This window comes from Lepidochelys kempii, chromosome 10 (genome assembly GCF_965140285.1).
Source record: "Lepidochelys kempii isolate rLepKem1 chromosome 10, rLepKem1.hap1, whole genome shotgun sequence".
Lineage (NCBI taxonomy): Eukaryota > Metazoa > Chordata > Testudines > Cheloniidae > Lepidochelys > Lepidochelys kempii.
Window position 1 is genome coordinate 66,954,560 of NC_136389.1, and position 24,154 is coordinate 66,978,713.

Sequence of the window (24,154 nt, forward strand, 5' to 3'; positions counted from 1 at the left end):
CCTAGGGGCCTGATCCAAAGCCCATTGAAGTCAATGGACAGATGTCCAAGCCCTAGACTGGCACAACAGAGAAGCACCAGAAGAAATGGACAGAGAATTTATGCATCTATTTCATCCCATTGCTTTCAGCCCACACAGGTAAGTGAATGGGGGTCATTTGATCTGATACTTCTCCTAAATAGCTATTGAAATCTCTTTAATTTTAAGAAGAATGTGTTCTGCAGAACCTATAAACACAGGCATTAGACATTAAAGCCAGAGGGAAAAAGACAGTAGAACCAACCAAACATAGGATTTCTCGCCCAAAAATTCACATGACAAGCTTAAGAGTAGTGCTCCTGAGCCTGTGATGATTTGCAAAGTGTTCCCTGCAATGCATTATGTTATTAACATTATGGGGCTTGTCTTGGAAAGAGATCCAGGCTTTTTGTAATTTACCATAACTAAGATCTCTACTTCCTGAGAAGGCCACACAGCTGTCCTTCTCTGATAAGTGCTAAGTAACAAAATCAAAATGCACCTTTGAGGCAGCTGTATTGGGCTTTGGTAGAGCTGGCATAGGAGTCTTCTAAAGGCAACTTTCGATGTTGCTAATTGAAACTCAATTTGGCTGGGTGGTTTGCTGATGGTTCCTCATAAACCAGGAGGAGGGATAGCTTAGTAGTTTGAGCATTAGCCTGCTAAACCCAGGGTTGTGAGTTTAATCCTTGAGGGGGCCATTTAGGGATTAGGGGCAAAAATTGGGGATTGGTCCTGCTTTGAGCAGGGGGTTGGACTTGATGACCTCCTGAGGTTCCTTCCAAGCCTGATATGCTATGGAGTAGTACACATTTTTCTTCTATTAATCCTATATCTGAAATATACCTGATCCACAGCAATGGGCTCTGAATAGGGCCCAAACTGGTTCCTGCCTTTGCTTTCAAAGATCAGATATATGCATCTATGATTTCCATGTTATTTTTTTGCATATGCTTACGTATTGGTCTAATTTGTGTAGCCGATATGCTCGAAGAGGCTCTGGGTTGTAATGGCTATTATAGGAAGGATATTTCACATTGCTTGTAATTTTTAATATTTATTTACAAGCCCCTAGCATTCAGCAAAGTACTTTTTATCAGTGAAAAAATAGATATGCACACACATTCCTCTACGTGTCATAGATAGGGCCAACCTCAGGCTGTATTGAAGTCAACAGCAAAGCTTCAGTGGACTTCACCAGGATCGATATTTAGGCTAGAAATAATACAGGATCTTTCTTATGACATTTTTGTTTCCAAATGAGGAGAGAAAGGGGAATTCATAATTAAGTTCTTGGTTCTCAGATCTCCTAACAAATGAAGATAAAGCTAAGAGATTCACCACTGCATATAATTAAAATATACTTTTTTTCTCCCATTGTCTTCAGCACAGACATGCCTTTAGATAACAGAACATTAAAAGTGCTTGGAATACGTGAGAATAGAATGATGTTAAACTTTATAAAACAACTGTCACCAGTGATGTGTGTTAAACAGAAAAGGGCACAGTATATACATGCACATCTCTCTCTCTCTCTCTCTGACACACACACACACTTCAATGGAAAGGGCAACGAATTAGGCTCTAGCTTTTCCTTTTTTAAAATAGAGTATTATAAATTATCCACAGATAAACCACACATATTGTAGGTTCCTTTGGAACTTCTGATTACACTTAAAAATATATTGCAGCTTCCCCCATTTTTAGTCTAAATGGTCACTAGAAATCCTGGAGTGGGGATATTTTATATTGTATACCTGGATAAAAAATGGACTAATAAAGAGAAAACTAAGAAACTACAGAAATACAAACCAAGCTTATAATTCCATTGAAGTGTTCTAATAGAAAACCATTAGAATACAAAGATTAAGGTATTAAGAACATGAGTTTCAAGATGAAATTTCCTTGATTATATTGTTCATGGGTTGTTTCTACCAAGTTAGAATGTTTGTTTTTGAATGTGTTTATATCCCACATTCCGAAAAGCTGTTGTATCGATAGCATTTCGCAAGCACCAGTTTTACTATCAGTGGTGAAAACAACATTGATATGAATGTGGTTGTCTGCTGGTCAATGGCAGTTTTCACAAGTTATGCATATACAAAATATCAAGCTATGTGTAACCATTGGAATGAGAGAATTTCATCCTCCACTGGAGAGAAATACCCTAATGAGTAAACTGTAGTGTGGAAATCCTTGCACCTTTTCTATTTGACATTTCCTATGTTATGGGGTTTGGGTTTCAGTGAATGAGGCTGGTTTAGGCTAATTGTAGGATTTTAATTTTGTGATGGGGTCTATTTAGGGGTAATTGTTAGAACCCTGCACTGATACAAAATTTGTATCCACATCTGATTTGCAAAAATGATCCGCAGATATCTGCATCCATATCTGAGGATGAGGATCTCTGTGGATATAAAGCTGATATCCGCAGACTTGCGGGGATCTAGATACAAAATTTGTATCTGCATCCGATCCAAAATCCGCAAAAATGGTCTGTGGATATCTGCGTGCATGCAGATATCCAAGGCTATAAGGTGGATATCCACAGATTTCCAGGGCTCTAGTAATGGTATGATTTTAAATTTTTGATTATGGGCGCTTAGTAAATTTCTCTAATGTGTCAATAACTTTTGCTAAGAATTCAGAATTACTGAAGAGTGGAAAAGATGTGTTTGTTTCAATTTGCTATCCTATCTATGAATCACTTGTGATTTTGTTGATGGTTTAGAAACTATAATAGAATTCGATTAGTTATGTGTTTGAGATACAGACAATTTCAAGTGTAGAGGTTTATGTATAGGTCAGAAAAAGACACAGGACAATTTGAGAGCTTGCAACTTGTAATAAAAAGCCACACTGAACTTTATATACTTAGAAACTCTTCTTATAAACTCATTAATTCTAGTTGGAAAGACTATGTTGGTACAAGAATAATATTTTAAAAGTGAAGCAGCGTTGGTGCAAATGAGATCAAATGTTGAAAGTACCAGTAAGTATGTACTAAAGAGACGTACTACAGAGACATGTTTCTCCAATTGGGCTTATCCTCAAACTTTTATGCATTTGATGAAGTGAGCTGTAGCTCATGAAAGCTTATGCTCAGATAAATTGGTTAGTCTCTAAGGTGCCACAAGTACTCCTTTTCTTTTTGCGAATACAGACTAACACGGCTGCTACTCTGAAACCTCAAACTAATGGTGCTTAGAGTAATTCTAGTAAAGACCCTGTCAGGTGAAACTGACAGATGCAGAAAAGACTATGTCAAAACAAGGGACTATTATTAACAATTGTCATATGTTTACCCAGAATAGTTCTAATTTCAAAATAGAAAGTTATTTTTGAGTCTTTGTCCGCATCTTCAAAGAGAAATTCAGAGCTTCTCTGCCTGCCACCAGGTGATGCTCTATCAGTTGTGAACATTATGCGTAGCTTTTTTTGCTAGTGGGAATCCATGGAAAATAAGAACCTGAAGACAGTTCTTAAAAAAGTCTTCCTCTAAAGAAAATCCTTTTCTCACACTGAGCAAAAAGCACAGCTGAAGGTCCCAATCCTGCAAGCACCTACATATGGGTTTAGCTTTAAGCATATTTGTATGTGTCTGTAGGATCAGGGCCTTATAAAAAGATTTCTAGGTGCTGTTTTTCAAGTTTAATGCATACATTTAGGACCCAGTCCTGCGTACACCTATACACCTGCTTAATTTTACTGATTTCAGTGGGACTAGTTATGGTAGTAAAATTAAGCAAGAATGTAAGAGTTTGCAGAATCAGGGTCTTACACCCTCATCTGCTATAGAGTACTTTTTAGCTATAATTCACCAGTGGTGCAACTCCACTGGAGGTAAGAATGGTAGGAGCTGCAGTGTAGATAGGTATTTTTGCCACCATGTCATCTTATAGAGCAGAAACTTACCACAGTGTAATTCCCTGCAGATACGCACAGATGCATAAATCCAAACCAAGCTCTTATTTTCAATGAAAAACTTCCCTAAATTTAAATTCTTAATGACAAGATTATGCAACTGAGATAAAGGATGCTCATTATTATAAGTTAGACAGATTTTTTTTAAACTATATATTTTTACATAAAACAAATGTATATGATACAATAAAATCAGATAAAAACAACAAAGCTATAAGTTCATAAAGAAAAATCTATTTTAATATATAAAAAACACCATTGACTGCTCCTAGGAGAGAGTCCAAATGTTCACATTTACCATTTACCTTTGATTTTAAAAAGTACTTGTTCACAGTAGACAGAATGACGAGGTCAGACATATTTTTACAACAAAATGTAGTAAACACTTCAGCTCAATTAATCATAAATTAAATCAGGATAAAAATACACATTTAAAGCATCGCAGTGTTTTCCCATAGTTGTATATCAATAGAATTGTCAGTCATTCACAAAACCTTACTTGAAACAGTAAAAACAGTTTGTGTGTATAGCTTTATTACTAAAGACTCATCATACTTCTAAATATTTTGGTATAGTAGACCACACTAAAAACACTCCCATAATTGTTAACTACAACTAAGGGATATATTTAAATTTGAGTTAAAAAATGATGTACTCCATCATATAGATGAGTTTTATAGTAGATTATGCATTTGTGACTATTAGGCAAATAAAATAAAAACATCTAAATCCTGCAAGATACTTTTTTTTATTGAGCATATCTCCACTTTCAGCCCACACCAGATGATCAATGTACTGCACATTTAGCAGAACTGTTCACAATTCTTTTTCAGTATCAGTCTTCTTGGCTGGTATATGGCTAAAATAATTATTGCTGACCAGTGGTAAAAACAGAAAATACAAGAGCAGAGATAGATTTTTCTCTTGAGTGCCTAGGTTTTATGTGCCATCAGAATTTGTTAATTAACTAAGTGACTAGAAGGGGAAAAACGATATTTCAAAACATGCATATAAAAGTTTTGGATGTATAGGCACTGTCATTTGAAAGTATTTAGTTTAAACAGTTTTTCAAAAACTAGTGCTAACACAAAACATAGCAGAAGGTCAAATTGTTTAGACATCTCAAAAAATCCCAATTACATAAGCAAATATTTCTTAGTCTAGCAGCATCAGTCCTATTCCTCAGCCTGCAAAAGAACAAAGCGTTTTCGGAGAAACACATTCTTAAAATTCTGCAATACATTCCTTACGGTATATTTCACTCAAGGTATGTTGTTACTGAATACAGAGTACGATATTTAAGACATGCAAACTAAAGACATGCACATAAAACTGTTGAGTTTATATCCTAAAAGGAATACAAAATATGGACACAAGCCTCAAGTTGCAAGACTCTGCGAATGTGCAATTCATTTCTGTATCAGTTAATGGTGGTTCTCTCCATTTTAGGGTGGATCTGGATCAATAGCTTGTGACTTGCTATTGCTGTGATTGATGCTTTAGTTGATTGTTTAACACAATTCAAAAAGAGAAAGTTACTTTGCGGTAGTTGTGTGTGTTACAGCCTCTACGTCATGCCTATAATAAGATTCTATAACAGTCCCACCTACTAGGAAGCAGAGGCAAAAATAATTGCAAACATAAGTAGTATAAGCAAAGCCTAGTGTTCTTCCCTGGTAAGCTGGACCTAAATTACGCTGCATTATTTCTGTTGTAGCAGACTACAAATTTAGTAGCAGCTTCATTTACATTTTTTTATCTGCAGCTTTTTACTAAATGTGAAAATGTACTATTCAATCTGTACAGTAACCTCCATGTTATTTTTGTGTGGATAATAAATTCAATTTATTTTACTCAGTGCTCACATTCAGTTTTTTGATATGCCAAAGATTTTTGTATTTATAACTCATAACTGCATCACAGAAACAGGGACAAAGTTGGAGGTTTTGGCAGTTGAGTAGGGGATAACTGGGACTTTGGACCCATCAGTAGGTATGCAAGACTTGTCTGGGATTGCGGGAAGATCACATTAGTTGACATTTCTGCTGAAACAGTCAGCAATGGAACAGTTAAATGTTAACATTTAAATTGTCATCTTTAGAATTCAGTAATAACAACTCACTGAGACGAATTGGGCAGTTCAGCCCCTGGAAAGCTTTTGTTTCAGGCTGTCTGCAGACTCAGGAAGACAATATGGCATTAGTTTACAAATCATTCATGGTTTCGAGACTTTTGCAACCATAAGGGCTAGAAACACGTTAAAGAAAAAAAAAAGAGCTTGAATTCTGAAGCACAATCCTGTACCCAAGGGAAAAAATCCACACCTGTGAATCATGGAACACACAGGACTCTGAGCATAAACAGGCAGGTTCCACCAATTTCCCCGGACAGCGAAGACAGTAAACAGTCATGAGGGCAAAAAGCCAGAAAAGCAGGATGGATGCAGAGAATGAAAAGAATGACTAGTAAACAATTTTACATTGTTGTGCAGTCCTGCTTCCATCCAGTAAGATTCCATAAATGCAACTTGTAAAGCAGTGTGAAAAGGCAGACACAGGCTTACCTTGACTAGCAGCCAAGAGTATTGGGACCAAAGGCATATTTAGGCCTGACAGAAGCCTGCTGTGGATTTTAAGAACCTGTTCTGATAACATTTAAAGGTGTAAGCATAAATAGAACTGTGTACGTGTAAGAAATTGCAGAATAATCATATTTAGTGCTGTGCATGTGTAAGAAACTGCAGAGCAATCATGTTTGTGAGAATAAGAACAGATAAAGTAACTAAAAAGCTAAAAAATACTGGTGTGAACTAACACTAAGCCTGTACTGATGGGGGTGGAGAGATCTTATGGAATGATGAGATTGTCCTCATGGGCTTCCCACTCATAACTGATCACTACTCAGTGTTTTGCCTTAATAAATATTTGTTAGACCAGTCTGCTGAGTGAGTGAACCTCAATCCAACAAAGAGAATGCTGACCAAGATCATCTTTGGTATCAGCTGGTATTGAGCAATAAAGGAACGAGTGTAGGGGCAAACAGCTGCCACAATACAGTACAGTAGTTAATGCTTAGGTCCGCTCTCTTCATAAATAATAGCAATATTTCACAGACAGACAGCAGTGAAGAACTGTAGAAACTCTTCATATTGCCTTTAATCCACTGAGCAATAGTGGCTTTAGAAGCTTCATTCTAAATTTTAGACATGGAATCAAAAATATATATATTTTTAAAAACACAATCAAAAGGCGTTATCTAGCCTACATAAAACACGGCAACCCACTATCTGTTTTCTGGGCATAGGAGTAGCTGGAGTAAGAGGATTAAGAAAAATAGGAAATTTTGAATGATAATAAACTGAAAGTGAGAGATGAAATTTGAAATCCTTACAGACAATGCAGCTCTATTCCAGTGAACTCACTGATTCATCACTTGGCAAAGGAGATACCAATTAAAAAGGCTACTATGGCAGAAAACAAAAGAAAGACTCTTTCCCCAGGTCTCAAAGGAGGCCGATATAGCATCTTTAAACAGAGGGCCATTCCTGATGATGAAATAGAATTCTGAAAGTCAAGTCTACAAATCAAATGCTCCATAAAGAAAACCTAACAGTACCTTTGCATCAGACCCCTTTCCTATCTACAGGACCTCAGGAAGTGGAAATGACAGCCATTCATGCTCAGAGCGCTGAGCACAAGACGATATTAACAAGACACTCCAAATACAAGATCAAGTGATTGATTAGCCACTTTAGGTGAGAAACCTACATCCACAAAGACAGGTTCCAGAGTAGCCACCCTGTTAGCCTGTATCCGCAAAAAAGAACAGGAGTACTTGTGGCATCTTAGAGACTAACAAATTTATTAGAACACACTTTCATGGGCTACAGCCCACTTCATCCGATGCACAGAATGGAACATATAGTAAGAAGATATATATATACACACACAGAGAAGTTGGAAGTTTCCATACAAACTGTAAGAGGCTAATTAGTTAAGATGAGCTATTATCAGCATGAGAAAAAAACTTTTGTAGTGATAATCAAGATGGCCCATTTATACAGGTTTCAGAATAGCAGCCGTGTTAGTCTGTATTCGCAAAAAGAAAAGGAGTACTTGTGGCACCTTAGAGACTAACCAATTTATTTGAGCATAAGCTTTCGGGAGCTACAGATCACTTCATCGGATGCATCACAAAAGCTTATGCTCAAATTTGTTAGTCTCTAAGGTGCCACAAGTACTCCTTTTCTTTTTGCCCATTTAGACAGTTGACAAGAAGTTGACACCTTCTTGTCAACTGTCTAAATGGGCCATCTTGATTATCAGTACAAAAGTTTTTTTCTCCTGCTGATAATAGCTCATCTTAACTAATTAGCCTCTCACAGTTTGTATGGCAACTTCCACTTTCTCTGTATGTGTGTGTATATATCTTCTTACTATATGTTCCATTCTATGCATCCGATGAAGTTGGCTGTAGCCCACGAAAGCTTATGCTCCAGTAAATTTGTTAGTCTCTAAGATGCCACAAGTACTCCTGTTCTTTCTACATCCACAAACTGAACCTTTACATCTTCCAAGCTTAGAGTCAGTACTTGCTTGCATGGGGAAATCCATGTGTGTCTCCAACGTAGACGTAATGCAAAGTGAAAACTAACCAACATCAGAGGGGTGCTGAAAATTCATGTTTGTAAATCGTTACTAATAAGCAAAAACATCTGCAGACTGAGATATGGGGGCTGAAATTAGTGCTTTCAGGACTGTTTGGACTCAGATCCCTCTTTGGTCACCTTGGGATTTTCCTGGAACAAATTAGAGCCCTGGAGGGGCAGGGGTACAAACATTAATTCAGTTTGAGCAGGATTAACCCCTTGAGTCAAACATGTTTGACCTTCCATGGCTATCCCCATATACAGCTCAGCAATCAAAAAGTGCATCACTGAGATAGACAGTAACTTTGCTATTTATGGAGGGGCCTGAGCTCTGCAGATATCAAAATCAGGAGAGATGGGCCAGCACTAATGGCACAGCCTTGGTTAAAAAAAAAAATAATAATAATAAAAAAAATGCAGCATTAAGTAGCACTTTCCTATAAACAGCATAAAGAGGAGAAGTCATGGAATCAACAGAGATCACTATCTTAGAGACCTCACATATTTCCACTGCAACTTTATATAATACACAATACTTAGTGGGCGTAATTGAGATATGACTAAGCCTCTGTCAAACAGACCCCATTCCCAAGATGCAAATGTCTTGAAAAAAAACGTGAGGGAAGGGTGCATTGTTGTGATCAGGGAGTCTCTCCAAAATATCCACCTTGTACCCTGACAGTGGAAATATTTTCCAGCAGAGGGCAGCCTCCAGATTTAGGGGGCTCTGAATAAGAATCACCAGTCAGATTTCCCCCTGCAGGAAGTCACCCTCACATATCATGAAGTTTTCATTCTGCAGGAGCAGTGTCACAGAATCATCCCTCCCCCAAACAAACTTGAGCCTGTGGCCAAAGGACTGGAAGGGTGTGTGTGTGTGTGTGTCTGTGTGCAAAAGGAAGCCAGAATGCAAGACTGATTGGGCAATGTATTCCTGTCTGAGGGAGGCAGGCATTGAAAGGACACCAGATAATGGATTAAGGACCACATACAGGTCTCTTATGGTGACCAAACAGGCTTAATAGCTAAGGAGGGATCTTTATGGCAGGAAGCCTACTGAAAGCTCTCCAGGTTGCTTAGACAGCACGGCAGAAGTGAAACAGCAGAAAATGGAGGGAAAACCTGATACTGAAGAAACCAACTACAGCTTGAGGGAGAGTTCAGCAGTTGTTACCTCAGAAATAGAGGGTTTGGATTCTCAGGGCCCAGTACCTACAGAAAGATGAAGGTGGGCTAGAGAAAGCATAAATGCTAGATCCTTACTACTACCTGAGAATTGCCCACAAAGAGAATGCTTGGTTTCCCAAGGCCCTGTACTCACGGTTTGTTGGAGGAAGGGAAGAGAGGAGAGTTTTTTGTACCCCACCGAGTCCCTGAGGAGCTAATAAGGTTCACATATCTGGCATTGTGAGGTGACTGATGGGCTGCAACAGAAGTTCAATTATAAATAAAGTATTTTGCAGTCATATCATTTTTCATGCTAGGAACTCAATGTGCTTTACCAACATGGATTTACCCTCACAACAGCCATGTGACATAGGTACGTATCAGCTGCTCTTAATGAAAGAACCTATCCGGTAGGGATCAAGATTCAAGGAAGAAATGCCTGTAGGTATCCAAGATACGGAGGTATTAAGTTCCTGTGGACTGGGAGCTTGCAACATTTATAATCTCCTCTAATTACTAGAAGAAGACAGAGTGGCAAAGATGAGAGAAGACCAATTTGCATAATCCTTACAGGTAACAAATAGGGCCTTGAATCCCAGGACCCAGTATTTACATTTTGTTACAGGAAAAAGAGAGAGCAGAAATTAATTAGACCGGGCTGTCAATCCTGTGGAGGATGCAGACAGCCAGAATGTCCGAGCCTGCAAATTGTGTGCTGAGCTCCCCCAGAGCCTCAACCATGTAAGAACTGAATACGCCTGCCAAAGAAGGAAGGAATGTGAACACTGGGGTCCTGACTACAGGAGAGAGAACAGAGATTGCTCAAAGGGTATCCACCTTGTTCCCTTGGTTTCTCAGAAGTATGCAGCACAAGTAGCAGGTCCAGAAATAAATGCTTTTCTTTCTAGACTCTGCCTCCACACCTTCCCTCTTATCCTTATTTCTTCTTTATGAGGCCTTGTCTACATCAGAAAATTGTACAGGTTTTACTTGTCAGTTTTTAAATTAATTTAGTTAAACCAATGCAACCCTGTGTGTGGACCCTCTTATTTCAGTTTAAGAGTGGCTTATTTCATTTATTTTAATCTGATTCCTAAATGGTTTAAGATAAACTGAAATAACTGGATGAACCCAAAATAAATCTGGATTAAACCAAAATAAGAGTGTTTGCACAGCCCTTTGCACCTATTTAACTACATACATTTAAAAATCACACCTTAAGTTAAACCAATACAACTCTCTCATGCTGACAAGCCCTAAGACTCGCTAGTAGTGAAAAAAAGAAAAAGAAAAGAAACAGAAGATTGAGCAAGGCTCTCAGTACGAAGGAGGTAAAAGCATTAATGGGAAGCAGAGTAGGGAGCCTGGCAATGTATACTGTTTGTGACAGACAATTGTTTTACTTCCTTGCTTCACAGTTGGTGCAGCTAACCTTAAGACTAGGATGGGAGTAGAGGAGAAGTAGGTCATCTGCCTTTTTGATGATTCTTTATTCAAAGTGAACTATATAGATGCAAACTAAATACTGAAATTATTTGTTCAGAAAATACACTGTGTATCCTTTGTCACTTTCAATTTTGAGTAGTCGGATCACATTATCTAACCCCACATTATGTTACACATGTATATTCTGCACTGGTGAAAGCTTATTTTCACATGCCTACATTCTATATTATGTTTCCAAGTACCTGATATTTTTTTTAATTTTATTTTTTTTAATACTGGCACTCTACAACAATTTTTATAAAGACCACCATACACCGAAATAGTCTAGCTTCATAATATCAGTTGTATAAAAGGATTACAAAGCACACATACAAAAAAGGCAAGGCTAGATTGCATCTACCACTGAAGTATTGGCTATCTAAAATTAAAGAACTATTGCAGATAGAGTATCTCTACAGACTTCCAGCATCTGGATTATTAGATCTGTGTGCAAAGGTATTCAATGTACTCTTCACTTAAAATATTTAAATGACCAAAAACCCCTTGATTATAGCTTTATTAAGAATTAGAAATCTAATTTGTAATATGTGAAATGAATGTTGTGACATGGCCACTCTAGTCCGTCCTGTTGGAACACATTAATTTCACACTTCAGTAGCCTTTTCCAGATTAAAAAAAAGAGGCAATACCATCAATGTATCGGACGTAAACAGAACTTCTTGCCCAAATTCTATTTGCACGGGCTTTCAGAATAACTTCAGAGCAGGCTATTGCCTAATATTTATTAAAAAAATAAAACCAAAAACGCCCATGAAAGTAGTTACGGAGACAAAAGCAGAGTTAGATTGAATTCTGAACCAGTGTTGCTGTTTATGTCACCGCCTGTAGTGAAGTAAGCTTGCTTCTTATTTTCATGCTCCTGGAATCCCAAGCATTCTCTTGTTTTACTCAGAATGTGTTTAGAGCTGCTGAATAATCAAATACGAGTTACAATGTCTTTCTGCAATGCCTTTCTTTTTGTCATTCTAAATGGGCAATTTGGTTTCTAACTCATCCCCTTTAATATGTCATAAGATCGGAAAGTATACTTCAAAGAAAAGGGTTTTGCTTTCATGCTACCTCAACTCTGGATGTCTCCTGAACAGAAACTTGCATTTGTACAAAACTGTCCTCAGCGGTTCTGTGAAATGAACTAATGTTTTTTAGATTAACGGCTCTGAAATCACTTCAGTGGATGTTCACAGCAGTTATTAAGTTATACAGATAATTAGAGGGCCCAGACCTATATGTGAAACAATAACCTATCCCTATTGCTGTATATCTGGTCCCAGGAAGAGAGTGTGGTTTTTTCTAAAGAGGTTTTGATTAACTTAATTATATGAATTTAAACACCAGGGCTGAGGAAAAAGATGCTCTTGTTAAACGAGAAGTTCTCATCAGCTGTTGTACGATTTATATGAAGTACAAGAGCTGAGACCGACTGCAACTTTGCAGATTATGTGCTGTATGCGCACATACATTTACATGGTAAACCCTGTATCAGAGGTCACACAAGTATAAAATCGGTTGGTTTCTTTCTGTGAATTAGGCTTTATTGATTTGTTCCTAAGGATCTTAATATCTACTTAGAGGGATTTGCTACACTTGACTGCAGCTCAACTCAGACACATTTTACCCAACTGATTTACACATGGCAGGAGCCCCCTCTAATCTTAACTCCACTCCACTCAACAAAAGAAATAAAATTGCACGTTGCTAGGAGTATTGATAGTATTGTTTTCTGTTTCTATGGTTGCAACAGCCCTTAAGAAAGATATAAATTTCCCTGCAACAACTAACTGCATATTCATATAAGGTAGATCTAGTTCCAGATTCCTGAGACAGAATCTTCCACCTCTTCACAAACCCAGAGCAGCCATATAAATCATTTCTCTTCTCAACAGAATTCAGTGAGCAGCACAACTGGTTTGAAAAAACACACCAAATTTTCAGCCTGTATGTACAGAAACAATACCAACAAGTGGAACATTCTAGTCAAATTTTGTAAAATACACATTTGGGATCAACAAAACACCAAACATTCAGACCCTAGATTACAAAAATCTGTTGCCGTCTAGTTGTCAACTCCTAGTTTAGACAGTCCTTGTCGGAAGTCATGTAGTTCATCTATCTTCCCATCTAGTATGTCTAAAAAATTCTTTAATTCAGTTTTAAGGCTGTTCTGTCTCTGTTTGTTCTCTTCAACATCTGTCCTTAGTGTTCTGACTTTCTCCTCCAGGTCTCTGTTCTTTTTCTCAGCAGCCTTAAAAAAAGAATAGAAAGAAAAAACAACATGCATCTTAGAGAAGATGGATGAACATTTACTAGAGCAAAGCAACAATACCACGCAGACTTTAAATGTTTTGCTTTGACTTTCTATTAGTCTGCCTAATACAAACACCTCTGGAAGCAATTTTAACATGATATATTTTTTTTAAATCTGACTAATGCAGGGAAGGATACAGATTAAGTGGAAAAGATGCTTTGCATTATATTTTGTCATTGGTTGATATCTTTAAATTCTGCTGGATTTAAATTGTGGACTGTGCATACATTGCTACAGTTGCAAAATTAGTCTCTGTGCCACAAAATTATCTATGGTGGTTTAGCTTTTACAAACATCCCCTGAGAAATAATGTCGCTTTATTAGGTTCTGCAGGATTTCTTTTAAACTCCTTGGCTGAATACTTAAGCATATAGTCAGTGAAAACAACTTAATGCTCTCCCACACTGCAGTTTGCTTTTTCTTTTAGAAAACCATGTTCTCTTATTTCATTAGCTTTCCTTTTGCTTTTCCTCATTTCAGGACAGTGTACATATCTAAACTTAAGTCTTCTTAAAACTTTAAATAATGAGCTTTACCATGTAGAAATGGCCTATGTTAATATCTTATTCCCACAGCTCACATTTCCCTCCCACCTCTTCAATAGTCTTTCCACTATTTTCACCTAGATTACCTTGTTTCATTTATTCTTTTTTCATGTGTTATGTTTATGGCGGTTTAAGCTTGTGAAAGTGTCAGACTGACAGCCTCAGAGTCCAAAGACCTTTATTTATACCCAGAACAAATATAGCACAAGCAGGGAACAGCTCCCAACACACACCTTACCAAGGTGCCTCAGCCATAAGTAATCATTTCCAAGTGAGAGGGTAGTTCAGTTTCCATGCCCTTGCAGTTCTTGATTTTGCTGCTCAGGGTGGTAATTATGATGGTGACTTGGACTCAAATGAAAGCACTCACTTGTATAGCACAGGCCAAAACAACCATCAACTTGCAATGCCTTCTTGGTCACTACCACCCTATACCAAACCCATACCAGTTATCTAGACACTTCCTATCTCAAACCCTGGAACTATAAAGTGCCTCTGGTTCTTACTTTTTCCGGTATATTTACCCCTTAGCCACTGTTCCTTTTGTTGTGAGCTCTGCTAAGCTTGCCTCCACCACAACTTAACTGATGCCAAGAGGGATGAGTATCCTTCCATAAAAGCAAAATCTATTCAAGAAAGGCCAACACACAAAAGACTCAGCTGAAGTATTAGTTCAGTGCATAAGCCATTTCTCCAGTTAAATATTCAAGACGACAACAGATTTGGTGTTTTAGACTTTCCTCTACATTCTGTACAGGGCTAAGCACTGAGGGTGACTGATGAATCAAAAATTAATATCACTGAACAGATTAGACACAAATAACTAACTACAAAGTGAGATTTCACTATTAAAAATGTTTCTCCACTCTTTGTTCAAACAAGAACAAAACTGACCTCCTCTTCCACACTTTCCTTATCCATATTTACAGGGAGTGTCAAATGTTGAAAAATAATTCATTGCTGAAAACATGGCCACATGCTTTTTAGTTTTACTGTCCCAAATATTCATAAAATCTGGACATAGTATGTTTAACCAGGGAACCATACCGCTGTCTCTGAGCTCAACAAAGAAGCTGGAGGCATTGAAGAATATAAAGAGATGTGGGGAAAAGGGAGAAACTCTTTAGCTAAATCAATTCTAAACAGAGTCTTTTACTCACCCCTCCCTTTAGATCCTCACATCTAGGCCATGTGTAGATCTTGCCACCTCTTCCTGTATAATACCTCTAAGATCTGACTTCTCTTCTCCCTCAAAACAGCTCCATTTTTCATCCACTTCTCAACTACTGCAACCTCCTCTCCAGCTTTGACATGTCCCATCTCACCTCACTTATATCCATTCAGAACTGTTGCAAAAATCATTTCCCCAGATTGTCGCTTCGACCACATTACCCCCCTCTTTGCATCCCCCTGTAGGCTCTCCCATCCCTGCAGCATAAACACAAATTACTAGTCTTGCTTTTAAGGTTCTACACAGTTGATCCCTGCCCTATCTATCATCTCTTACATGCTACTGAGCTGTCGAATCTGGAATCTGCTCCACCAGTGATGCCAGTCTTCATCACCCATTTGTTTAAGTTTTGAACACGTGTGCGTAGAGGGAGCTTCCTATAAACATTCACAAAGGTCACTTCATCCTACTTCAAATCTCTCCTTAAAACCTTCCCTGGCCATTTCCTTTGCCAAAATGATTATGGTTAGATAGCTGATGTACTGTTACCTCTGTTTATCAGACTGATCAGTATTGTCTCACTGTTTTCTTGTGTTTCCCCCATGTGTTTGTTGCATCCTTGATTTAGTCCTATTTGGAACATAAGATTTGGTTCAAGAGATAACGATACCTAAATCACTTGGTAATGGTCACCATAATATAATTAAATTTAACATCCTTGTACAGGGGTGCAGGAAGTAGGGGTTCTGGGGGTACGGTAGCTTGAAGTGGTTTCCATCATATACAAGGTTTACAGTTTTATTCAATGGCTTTCAGCATCCCCACTATAAAAACTGCTCCAATGCCACTGTCCTTGTAGGGCAGAAAAATACCCCAAAAATTCCACTACAGTAACATTTAACTTAAAAAAGGGAACTACACAAAAATTAGGACACTTATTAGATGTAAATTAAAGGAAGCTGTCACATGGTTTAAATGCCTGCAAGCAGCACGGGTACTATTTAAAAACACTATATTAGAGACTCAGACTCAATGCATACTCCAAATCAAAAAAGACAATAAGAGGACCAAAAGAATGCCACCATGGCTCAAAACAGAGTAATGAAGGCTATCAGAGGCAAAAAGGCATCCTTTAAAATTTGGAAGTCAAATCCTAGTGAGAGCAACAGGAAGGTGCTCAAACTGGCGGATGAAGTGTAAGAGTATAAAAAGGCAGACCAAGAAAGCATTTGAGAAGCAATCTGCAATAGATGCAAAAACTAACAGTAAGAATTTTTTAAGTACATCAGAAGCAGGAAGCCTCATGAACAGTCACTGGGGCCTCTGGACAACCAAGGTGTTAATGGAGAACTCAAGGAAAACAAGGCCACTGCAGAGAAGCTAAATGAATTCTTTGCATCAGTCTTTTCTGTAGAGGATGTAAGGGAGATGTCAAGAAGGATATCTCTGATGTGGGTAATATATCTGAAGAAATGCCCCACCCTGACGTGTCAAAAGAAGAGGTTTTAAAACAAACTGATAAATTAAACAGTAATAAGTCACCAGGACCAGATGGTATTCACACAAGAGTTCTGAAGGAACTCAAATGTGAAATTGCAGAACTACTAACTGTAGTCTGTAACCTATCATTTAAATCAGCTTCTGTACCAAATGACTGGAAGGTAGATAATGTAACACCAATTTTAAAAAGTGCTCCAGAGGCAATCCTGCCAATTACAGGCCAGGGAGTCTAACTTCAGTCCCAAGCAATTTGGTTGAAACTACAGTAAAGAACAGAATTATCACACACAAATAAACATGATTTGTTAGGGAAGAGTCAACACAGCTTTTGTAAAGGGAAGATATGCCTCACCAATGTAATAGATTTCTTTGAGGGAATCAACAAGCATGTGGACAAGCGTGATCCAGTGGATGTAGCGGACTTGAATTTTCAGAAAGCCTTTGACAAGGTCCTTCACCAAAAGCTCTTAAAGGAAACTAACCAGTCATGGGATATGAGGGAAGATTCTTTCATGGATCAGTAACTGGTTAAAAGATAGGAAACAAAGGGTAGGAATAATGGTCAGTTTTCACAATGGAGAGAAGTAAACAACAGGGTCCCTCAAGGACCTATACTGGGACCTGTGCTGGTCAACATAATCATTAATAATCTGGAAAAGGGAATAAACAGTGATGTGGCAAAGTTCATAGATGACACAAAATTATTCAAGATAGTTAAGTCATGGGCGGTGGGTGAGCCCCCATTTTGGGGAAGCTAACCTACCGTCCCCATCCCGCCACATGTTGGAGCCCTAAAACCTGCCCATAACAGGAGGAGTCCTGAGGGGCCCCCTCCACCACAACCAGAACAGCCATGGCTAGCCCACCCCAGGCCGGTCCCCCCAACCCCAGCGCCGGGCCAATCCACTCCCCCTGCGAGCACCGGGCCAAGTCGCCCCCTGCCTGAGTGCCAGGCAGAGGCAGCGACCTCTACCCCTGTCCAGCTGGTGGCTCCAGTGCCCGCCGCTTGCTCGCAGCATCCCTCCTCACTCCCCCACCCCTGAGGAGAAGCAACGCAGCGAGCAGCATGGACCGGGGGGGCGGGGAGGTGGAGTGCATGTAGGTAGGGGTGGTTGTGCCAGGGAAGGCCAAGCCCTTCCTTGGCCTATTATACCCACTGCCCAAGAGTTAAGTCCAAAGCAGACTGTGAAGAACTACAGGAGGATTTCAGAAAACTGGGTGAGTGGGCAACAAAATGGTAGACGAAAATCAACATTGGTAAGTGAAAAGTAATGCACATTGGAAAAAATAATCTGAACTACACATAAATAAAGATGGGTTCTAAATGAGCTGTTACCACATAAAGATCTTGGAGTCACTGTGGATTGTTCTCTGAAAATTTCCACTCAATGAGCAGCAGTGGTCAAAAAAGGCTAGGATCTATTAGGAAATGGATAGAAAAGATGACAGAAAATACCATAATGCCACTACATAAATCCATGGTGAGCCCACAACTTGAATACTGTGTCCAGTTCTGTTTGCCCCATCTCAAAAAGGATATAGTGGAACTGGAAAAGTTTCAGAGACGGGCAACAAAGATGAAGAAGGGTATGGAGTGGCTTCCATATAAGGAAAGACTAAAAAGATTAGGGCTATTCAGCTTCGAAAAGAGATGACTAGGAGGTGATATTATAGGAAGTCTATAAAATGAATGATGGGAGAAGTGTTATTCACCCCCTTCCCACAGTGCAAACACCAGCATCACCTGATAAAATTAACAGGCAGCAGATTTAATACAAACAAGGAGGAAGTAGTTTTTCCACACAATGCACAATTAACCTGTGGAAGTCATTGCTCTGGCATGTTGTGATGGCCAAAGCATAACTAGGTTCAAAAAAGAAATAGGTAAGTTCATGAAGGGTAAGTCCATCAATGGCCATTAGCCAAGATGGCCAGGGATGCAACCCCATGCTTGGGCGACCCTAAACCTCTGATTCCCAGAAGCTAGGAGGGGGAAGATGGGGAAGACAACTGCCCTGTTTTGTACACTCTCCCTGAAACTTTGGTACTTGCCATGGCTGGAGACAGAATACTGGCCTAGATGGACTATTGGTCTGACCCAGTATGGCTGTTCTTATATACCTGTTGTTTGAATTCATACTTTTATTGTACAGGGCAGGGACTGTCTCTTTGTTCTGTGTTAGTATGGTACATACCATACTGAGGCCCAATCCATGACGGGGACCCCCCAGATCCAAATTCTTGAATGCATCATTTTGATATATACAGTCAGAGTTCAAAAGCTTTAAAACCAACCGGATTAAAATACTTTGGTGATAGGGGGCTATATAAATATCTACATAAAAATACAGACAATGTATTGTGTTGAAAAAGGCTACCCACCATATAAATACCTTTTGTATGAACTTCTCCCCAACATTACGTAACTTAGTTGTTGGGTTTTTTTTTAAACAAATAACTTTTCTTCTTTTCTCTTTCTTTTATAATAATTAGCTTTAGCTGCCATCATGATGTTAGTTTAACTGACTTGACTACTCAAAATGGCCGTTTGGAAGGAGACTGGTGAATGCTTGCCAGCTCTTGTAGGTGAAGCAGTCACTTCTAGTAGCACTGCATATGAGGCAATGCAAGGCAAGGGCGGCATAAAATGCTGGATATAGAATATCCTGGAGTCTGCCAGGTGACAGTTGCAACATGATCCCAGAGTAGCAACTTCTTCAGATAACCAGGCAGAGATAGAAGCTATCTATAATTACTTCTAATTCTGTGGCAGCCACAGTACATTTTGTATGTAATCAGCATTAACTTTTATGAATTGGGGGTCTCTTTATCAGTTAAGTTACAAACAGGTAAAAATACATAAACATGAGAAATACAAAACAAAATGTCCCTTCCACTGTATTTAGATCAATTTCTTTGCTGAACTGTACCTGTAATTTCTGAGATACAGATTCACATTCTGTCATTAGCTGGGGTATAATTTCACCCTGTTTTCGAAGATCCTCCAATTCCTATTAAAAAAAAAAAAGGAAAATTATAACAAGCTTCAATTTAGAATAAAGGTAATTTGAAGCTGTGAAATTACTTTGCACAAGTATATTGTATGCCACACAACATTGGGATTTAAAAATAACTGAAAATGTTTTGGCTTTATAAATGGCAGTTGTTAATTTAATAAATTAAATATAATAATATTCATTTTTGCAACACATTTAATCAATCATTTCTTGACTACATAGTTTCGACATCTGAACATAATCTAATCTCCAGCTAGTTATGTTTATGAATTCTCACTACACATAGACACATACTCAATGAGACAGGGAAATCTGAAACGCAATAATGCTAAAAAGAGACCTAGAAGACAGCAAATTAGATACGAGTTTGCAATGGTATATGGCAGTGAAAAAGGTCACTGGAATTTTGAGCTGTAAATGTAAAACATCACAGAGCACGGAGATAACAGACCTAAGCATATACATATATAGCTCTGAGCAACACCACCGGGGATACTGAATTCAACTCTGAGCGTCACATTACCAGAATAATATGGACAAACAGAAAGGAGTTAGAAATGAGCAACAAGACACATAGGTGACTACAGAGATGGATTGAAGAGGAAAGTTAAAAAGAGTTTGTTGCTCTGCTAACAGCAAAGGCAGTGGTGACGTGGGGAACATATTTGAAGAATGTAAATACCAAGGGCCAAATCATCCCCCTCCCTCATTTAAAGCTGCAGAAATGGACTTTGAGTGAAAATACCCACAAAGATCTGCTCCTGGAGATTTCCCCTAGAGTCCAGGAGGAGGCAGGCTGCAATCTGTGGAGCAGGCTACAGGATCTGCCTCCAAACATGTCTTTTATTTCCTCAAATATTATAAAAAAATAAATAAAGATAAAACGTGTCCAGCCTCATCAGTTCTCGGTCTAGTTTGATATAGGATAGCCAAGCCATATCACACATCACAAGTAGAGTTGTGGGATATGTGACATCTTGTCTTCCAGGTACTGGTGATCTCACAGCAGAATAAGAGTATACGTCTCCCACACTCTACCATAAAATTATGCAACAAAAAACATTTCCTCAATATCTCCAGATTTTGTTCCCCCAGGTACTATACCATTTCTCAAATTTCAGTTCCAACCCAACTTTTAAAAGAATCTGGTCTATTCCACAGTGGTTTTTTTTATTTGCTTCCAAAATTTTTGCCAAAAATACCACTACACAGAGACATTGAGCTTTCTCGATGAGTGATTCTGGTATCCAGGACATCTCCAATATTCTGTGTGTTCTTCTCCAACTTTGTGACCATTACTTTACAGTATTAACTTAAAGGCTCAAATTGCTTGTTAGCATGGCCTGTTTCTGACCATCACATTGAAATCAATTAAAAGAGGCTTCTAATGCAAGCGTAGCAGGCACTGACCCAGATATGCAAAAAAGCTGCTAACTGTGACACAGAGGCTCTACTACAGTGTGTCAACAAGTCTTGTCAGGCCTGACATAATCACTACACCTCCCACAGTGGGGTCACGATATTGATTTAAAAGATGACATATAATAGATTGTTTGAAATCTAACAGCACAACGGCTATTACAGTCATGGTGAACGCTTTGTAACAACTCTGTAGATGAAATTATGGATACTCTCTGATATTATGTCCTGGAAACTGTAAACAAAGATGACAAAACAGGTTTTTTAAATATAAAGGACAATGAAAATATGGCGGCAGATGCCCTGTCAGGGAAGAGGACTCTGACCTGCTGCATCCGGGCAGCCAGTGGCTAGCCCTGCTGCAGCTTTGTAAGGGGGGAAGTGTGACCCTACGAGCATCCAGGGCCAGAGGGCAAGGATTTGTGTTGGTATCAGGTGATGAGTTTCAGTTGGCCTGACCAATTCAGTGTTCCCCAACTCTAGTTATAATCTGTATCTAAAACGTGTCAAGTAATAGGTCATTGGAAAACGAACACCACACTGATCATTAATATACTTGTGTGATGGATATATACAGTGTGTATTAAGAGTTATAGATATATGTTGGAATGAGTACTAAAATATGTTTAAGCCAGGCATGTCAGGGGTAGTTAGTAAACAAGTCTGTCCCAGACAAAGGAATGTTTGCTTCTCTGACCAGCCCCATCATCAAACACAATGAAGGTCCAATTTACATATTAGATAAAGAAAGCTATCAAGGTAACAAATAGGGGAGGAGACAGCATGGCATCTACACCCAGCAGGAAAAAAGCGCGGTCCAGGATTTATTTTTCAAAGAGTACACTGCAAAGATTTACTGGTTTATAAAGACAAGGGGTCTGAACCTCACATGATAACCAACTGAATTAACTGATTGTAAACAATATCACTGTACTATAAAAGTTTATCAAGTGAGGTATTTTATTGAAGCCTAAGATTCACTGATGATTAATATTATCGTAAAAATGTATGTATTAACACTATATATGGATACTTATTGATATTAGGCCTTACAGTATGTCCAAACAAAGGGAGAAACACAGGTCTTTCCCAGACAGGAGGGAACATAGCAGCTATTTACCTGTCTCCTATGTAAATTAAGCAAATCAATAGAAGCCTTATATACATGCCAGGGAGTGGGAAGCCCTACAGCATGAGGTCATCCTGCCTCTTTAAGCAAGATTGTTGAGCTTTGGAAGTTATAAGCAAAGACAGAAGCCATCTTTAGCATCCATCACTAGATGGACACAAGAACTCTTGCGAAATGAGAAAGATGTGTCCTTCTACCAAGGAGGGGTTGAAGTCTCTAGGAACTGAATATGAGTGAGAAATCTGCTTAGGCAAAGATCTTTCACCAAGGAAGACAAGGGAAGCCAGCATCTTGTACTTCTGTAAAAGGTCCGGATGGAAGGAAAGCCAGCCCTGGCTGAAAAGAAGGAAGACTGGTGACAGAAACCATCTTGAACAAAGCCTGTACTTTTCTAGTTTAAGTTTTTAGAGTTTTAGGTGCAGATTTTCACTTTTATTTGCTTGTGACCCTTTCCAAATTTATTCCTTTTACTTGGCATCAGTTAACCTATGTCTTATTGTTAATAAATTTGCTTTATTTTTACCATAAATTAACTCAGTGCTGTGTTTGAAAGAAAGGTGAATTTACCTCAGTTAATAAACTGTAATGTGCTTTTATCTCTTTAAAGGAGAAACAAACCTTATTTCTCTGAGCTGTCCAGGAGAGGGCTAGATACTTCAAAACGCACACGGTTTTGGGGAAATATGGGACTAGGAGTGTGATGGGGTCACCTTGTTTTTGTAAGCAAGGCTGGTGGAAGCCAGAGGGGGCTGCAGGGTGGTAGACAGGTTGGGGCGAGAGCTGCTGAACTAGGGATGTCTAGCACACAGACACTTAGGGTGTGACCTGCATACTTGTAGGTTGGCTGTGAGCATCTGAGACTGGAAGCTACAGAAGCAAAGCATTGTGAGGCACCCAAGGGTTGCAGAGCAAGTAGTGACAACTCAGAGTTCTAGGGTGTAACCCAGATCAGTGTGACAGTAACTCCCTATGTTTATTTTGAGATGTGAACCCCTATACATCTTTAAGCATTCCGATTCCCTTGTATAGGTCTGTGGCTCATATATCTTTTTCCCAGTGCCTCTGCGCCTCTTTCCATCCCTTCATTTTTCTCTCCTCCCTTTATTGTTCCTCAAATGGACAGAATTTCAGAGGTGCTTCTTTTATGTCTGCATTTGTGAGCAGGCTCCATGCTGGTTTGCCTTGCAAAGCCAAGAGCAGCTTGTTTAGGGTGGTTTAGAGCTAATCAGAAATCCACTAATGTAAGAAATAGTCTGAAATCAGGCTGGTGCAGTTCATTCTCAAAAATGAATGGAAGCTAGGCCTGTAATATTCATGTGTCAATCAATTCTCTGGTTGATGTGGTGTCTGGAGAATGTGAACCTCAAGGAAAATGCTAGCACAAAGTAGGGGTTATTACATATGCTATTAGAGCAGAAAGGTTGGGAAAAAAGCATGACGACATTTTCCTTTGAAACTTGGTGCTGAAAACTACATTATATTTTTAACTGCGCATTAAAATCCATCTCCCTAACCTATCTCCTTGTACCATCTTAAAACTCCTTAATAGCACTGCTCTTTAGGAGTACCAGCTGAGAAGTTATAATGGCGCTAGACACGCTTCACTACATCTGCTGTCTGCGTTTGCTCTTGAGTCAGCACAGAACATTTGGTTTCTACTATGGGGGGCGGGGGAGAACCTCAAAGATTCCATTATTTTTCCCCCTAGTCAGGGGCTATACGTTTCCAACATCATTCATCTTAGCAAAATGAATACCCTCTTGTCAAGGTTCCTTCCCCACTCTGAACGCTAGGGTACAGATCTG

The 24,154-nt window shown here is 38.9% G+C and overlaps 1 protein-coding gene across 2 annotated transcripts in view; it reads right to left on the reverse strand.

Annotated features, from left to right (window-relative positions):
* Positions 1-8,439: 8,439 nt before the first annotated feature.
* The window catches only part of HOMER2 (homer scaffold protein 2), a 108,524-nt gene continuing 92,809 nt past the window's right edge, over positions 8,440-24,154 (reverse strand). The window contains exons 8-10 of one of the 2 annotated variants that reach the window (XR_012154019.2): positions 19,715-19,795; positions 17,137-17,308; positions 13,418-13,505 (exon numbers count right to left, since the gene is read on the reverse strand). Coding sequence is in view for 1 of the 2 variants with exons in the window: in XM_073304047.2 (XP_073160148.1) it covers positions 13,317-13,505; positions 19,715-19,795 (270 nt within the window). In the remaining variant the exon portion in view is untranslated. Of the gene's footprint in view, positions 13,506-17,136; positions 17,309-19,714; positions 19,796-24,154 lie in introns of both variants that reach the window. The other variant, XM_073304047.2, reaches the window with a different exon arrangement.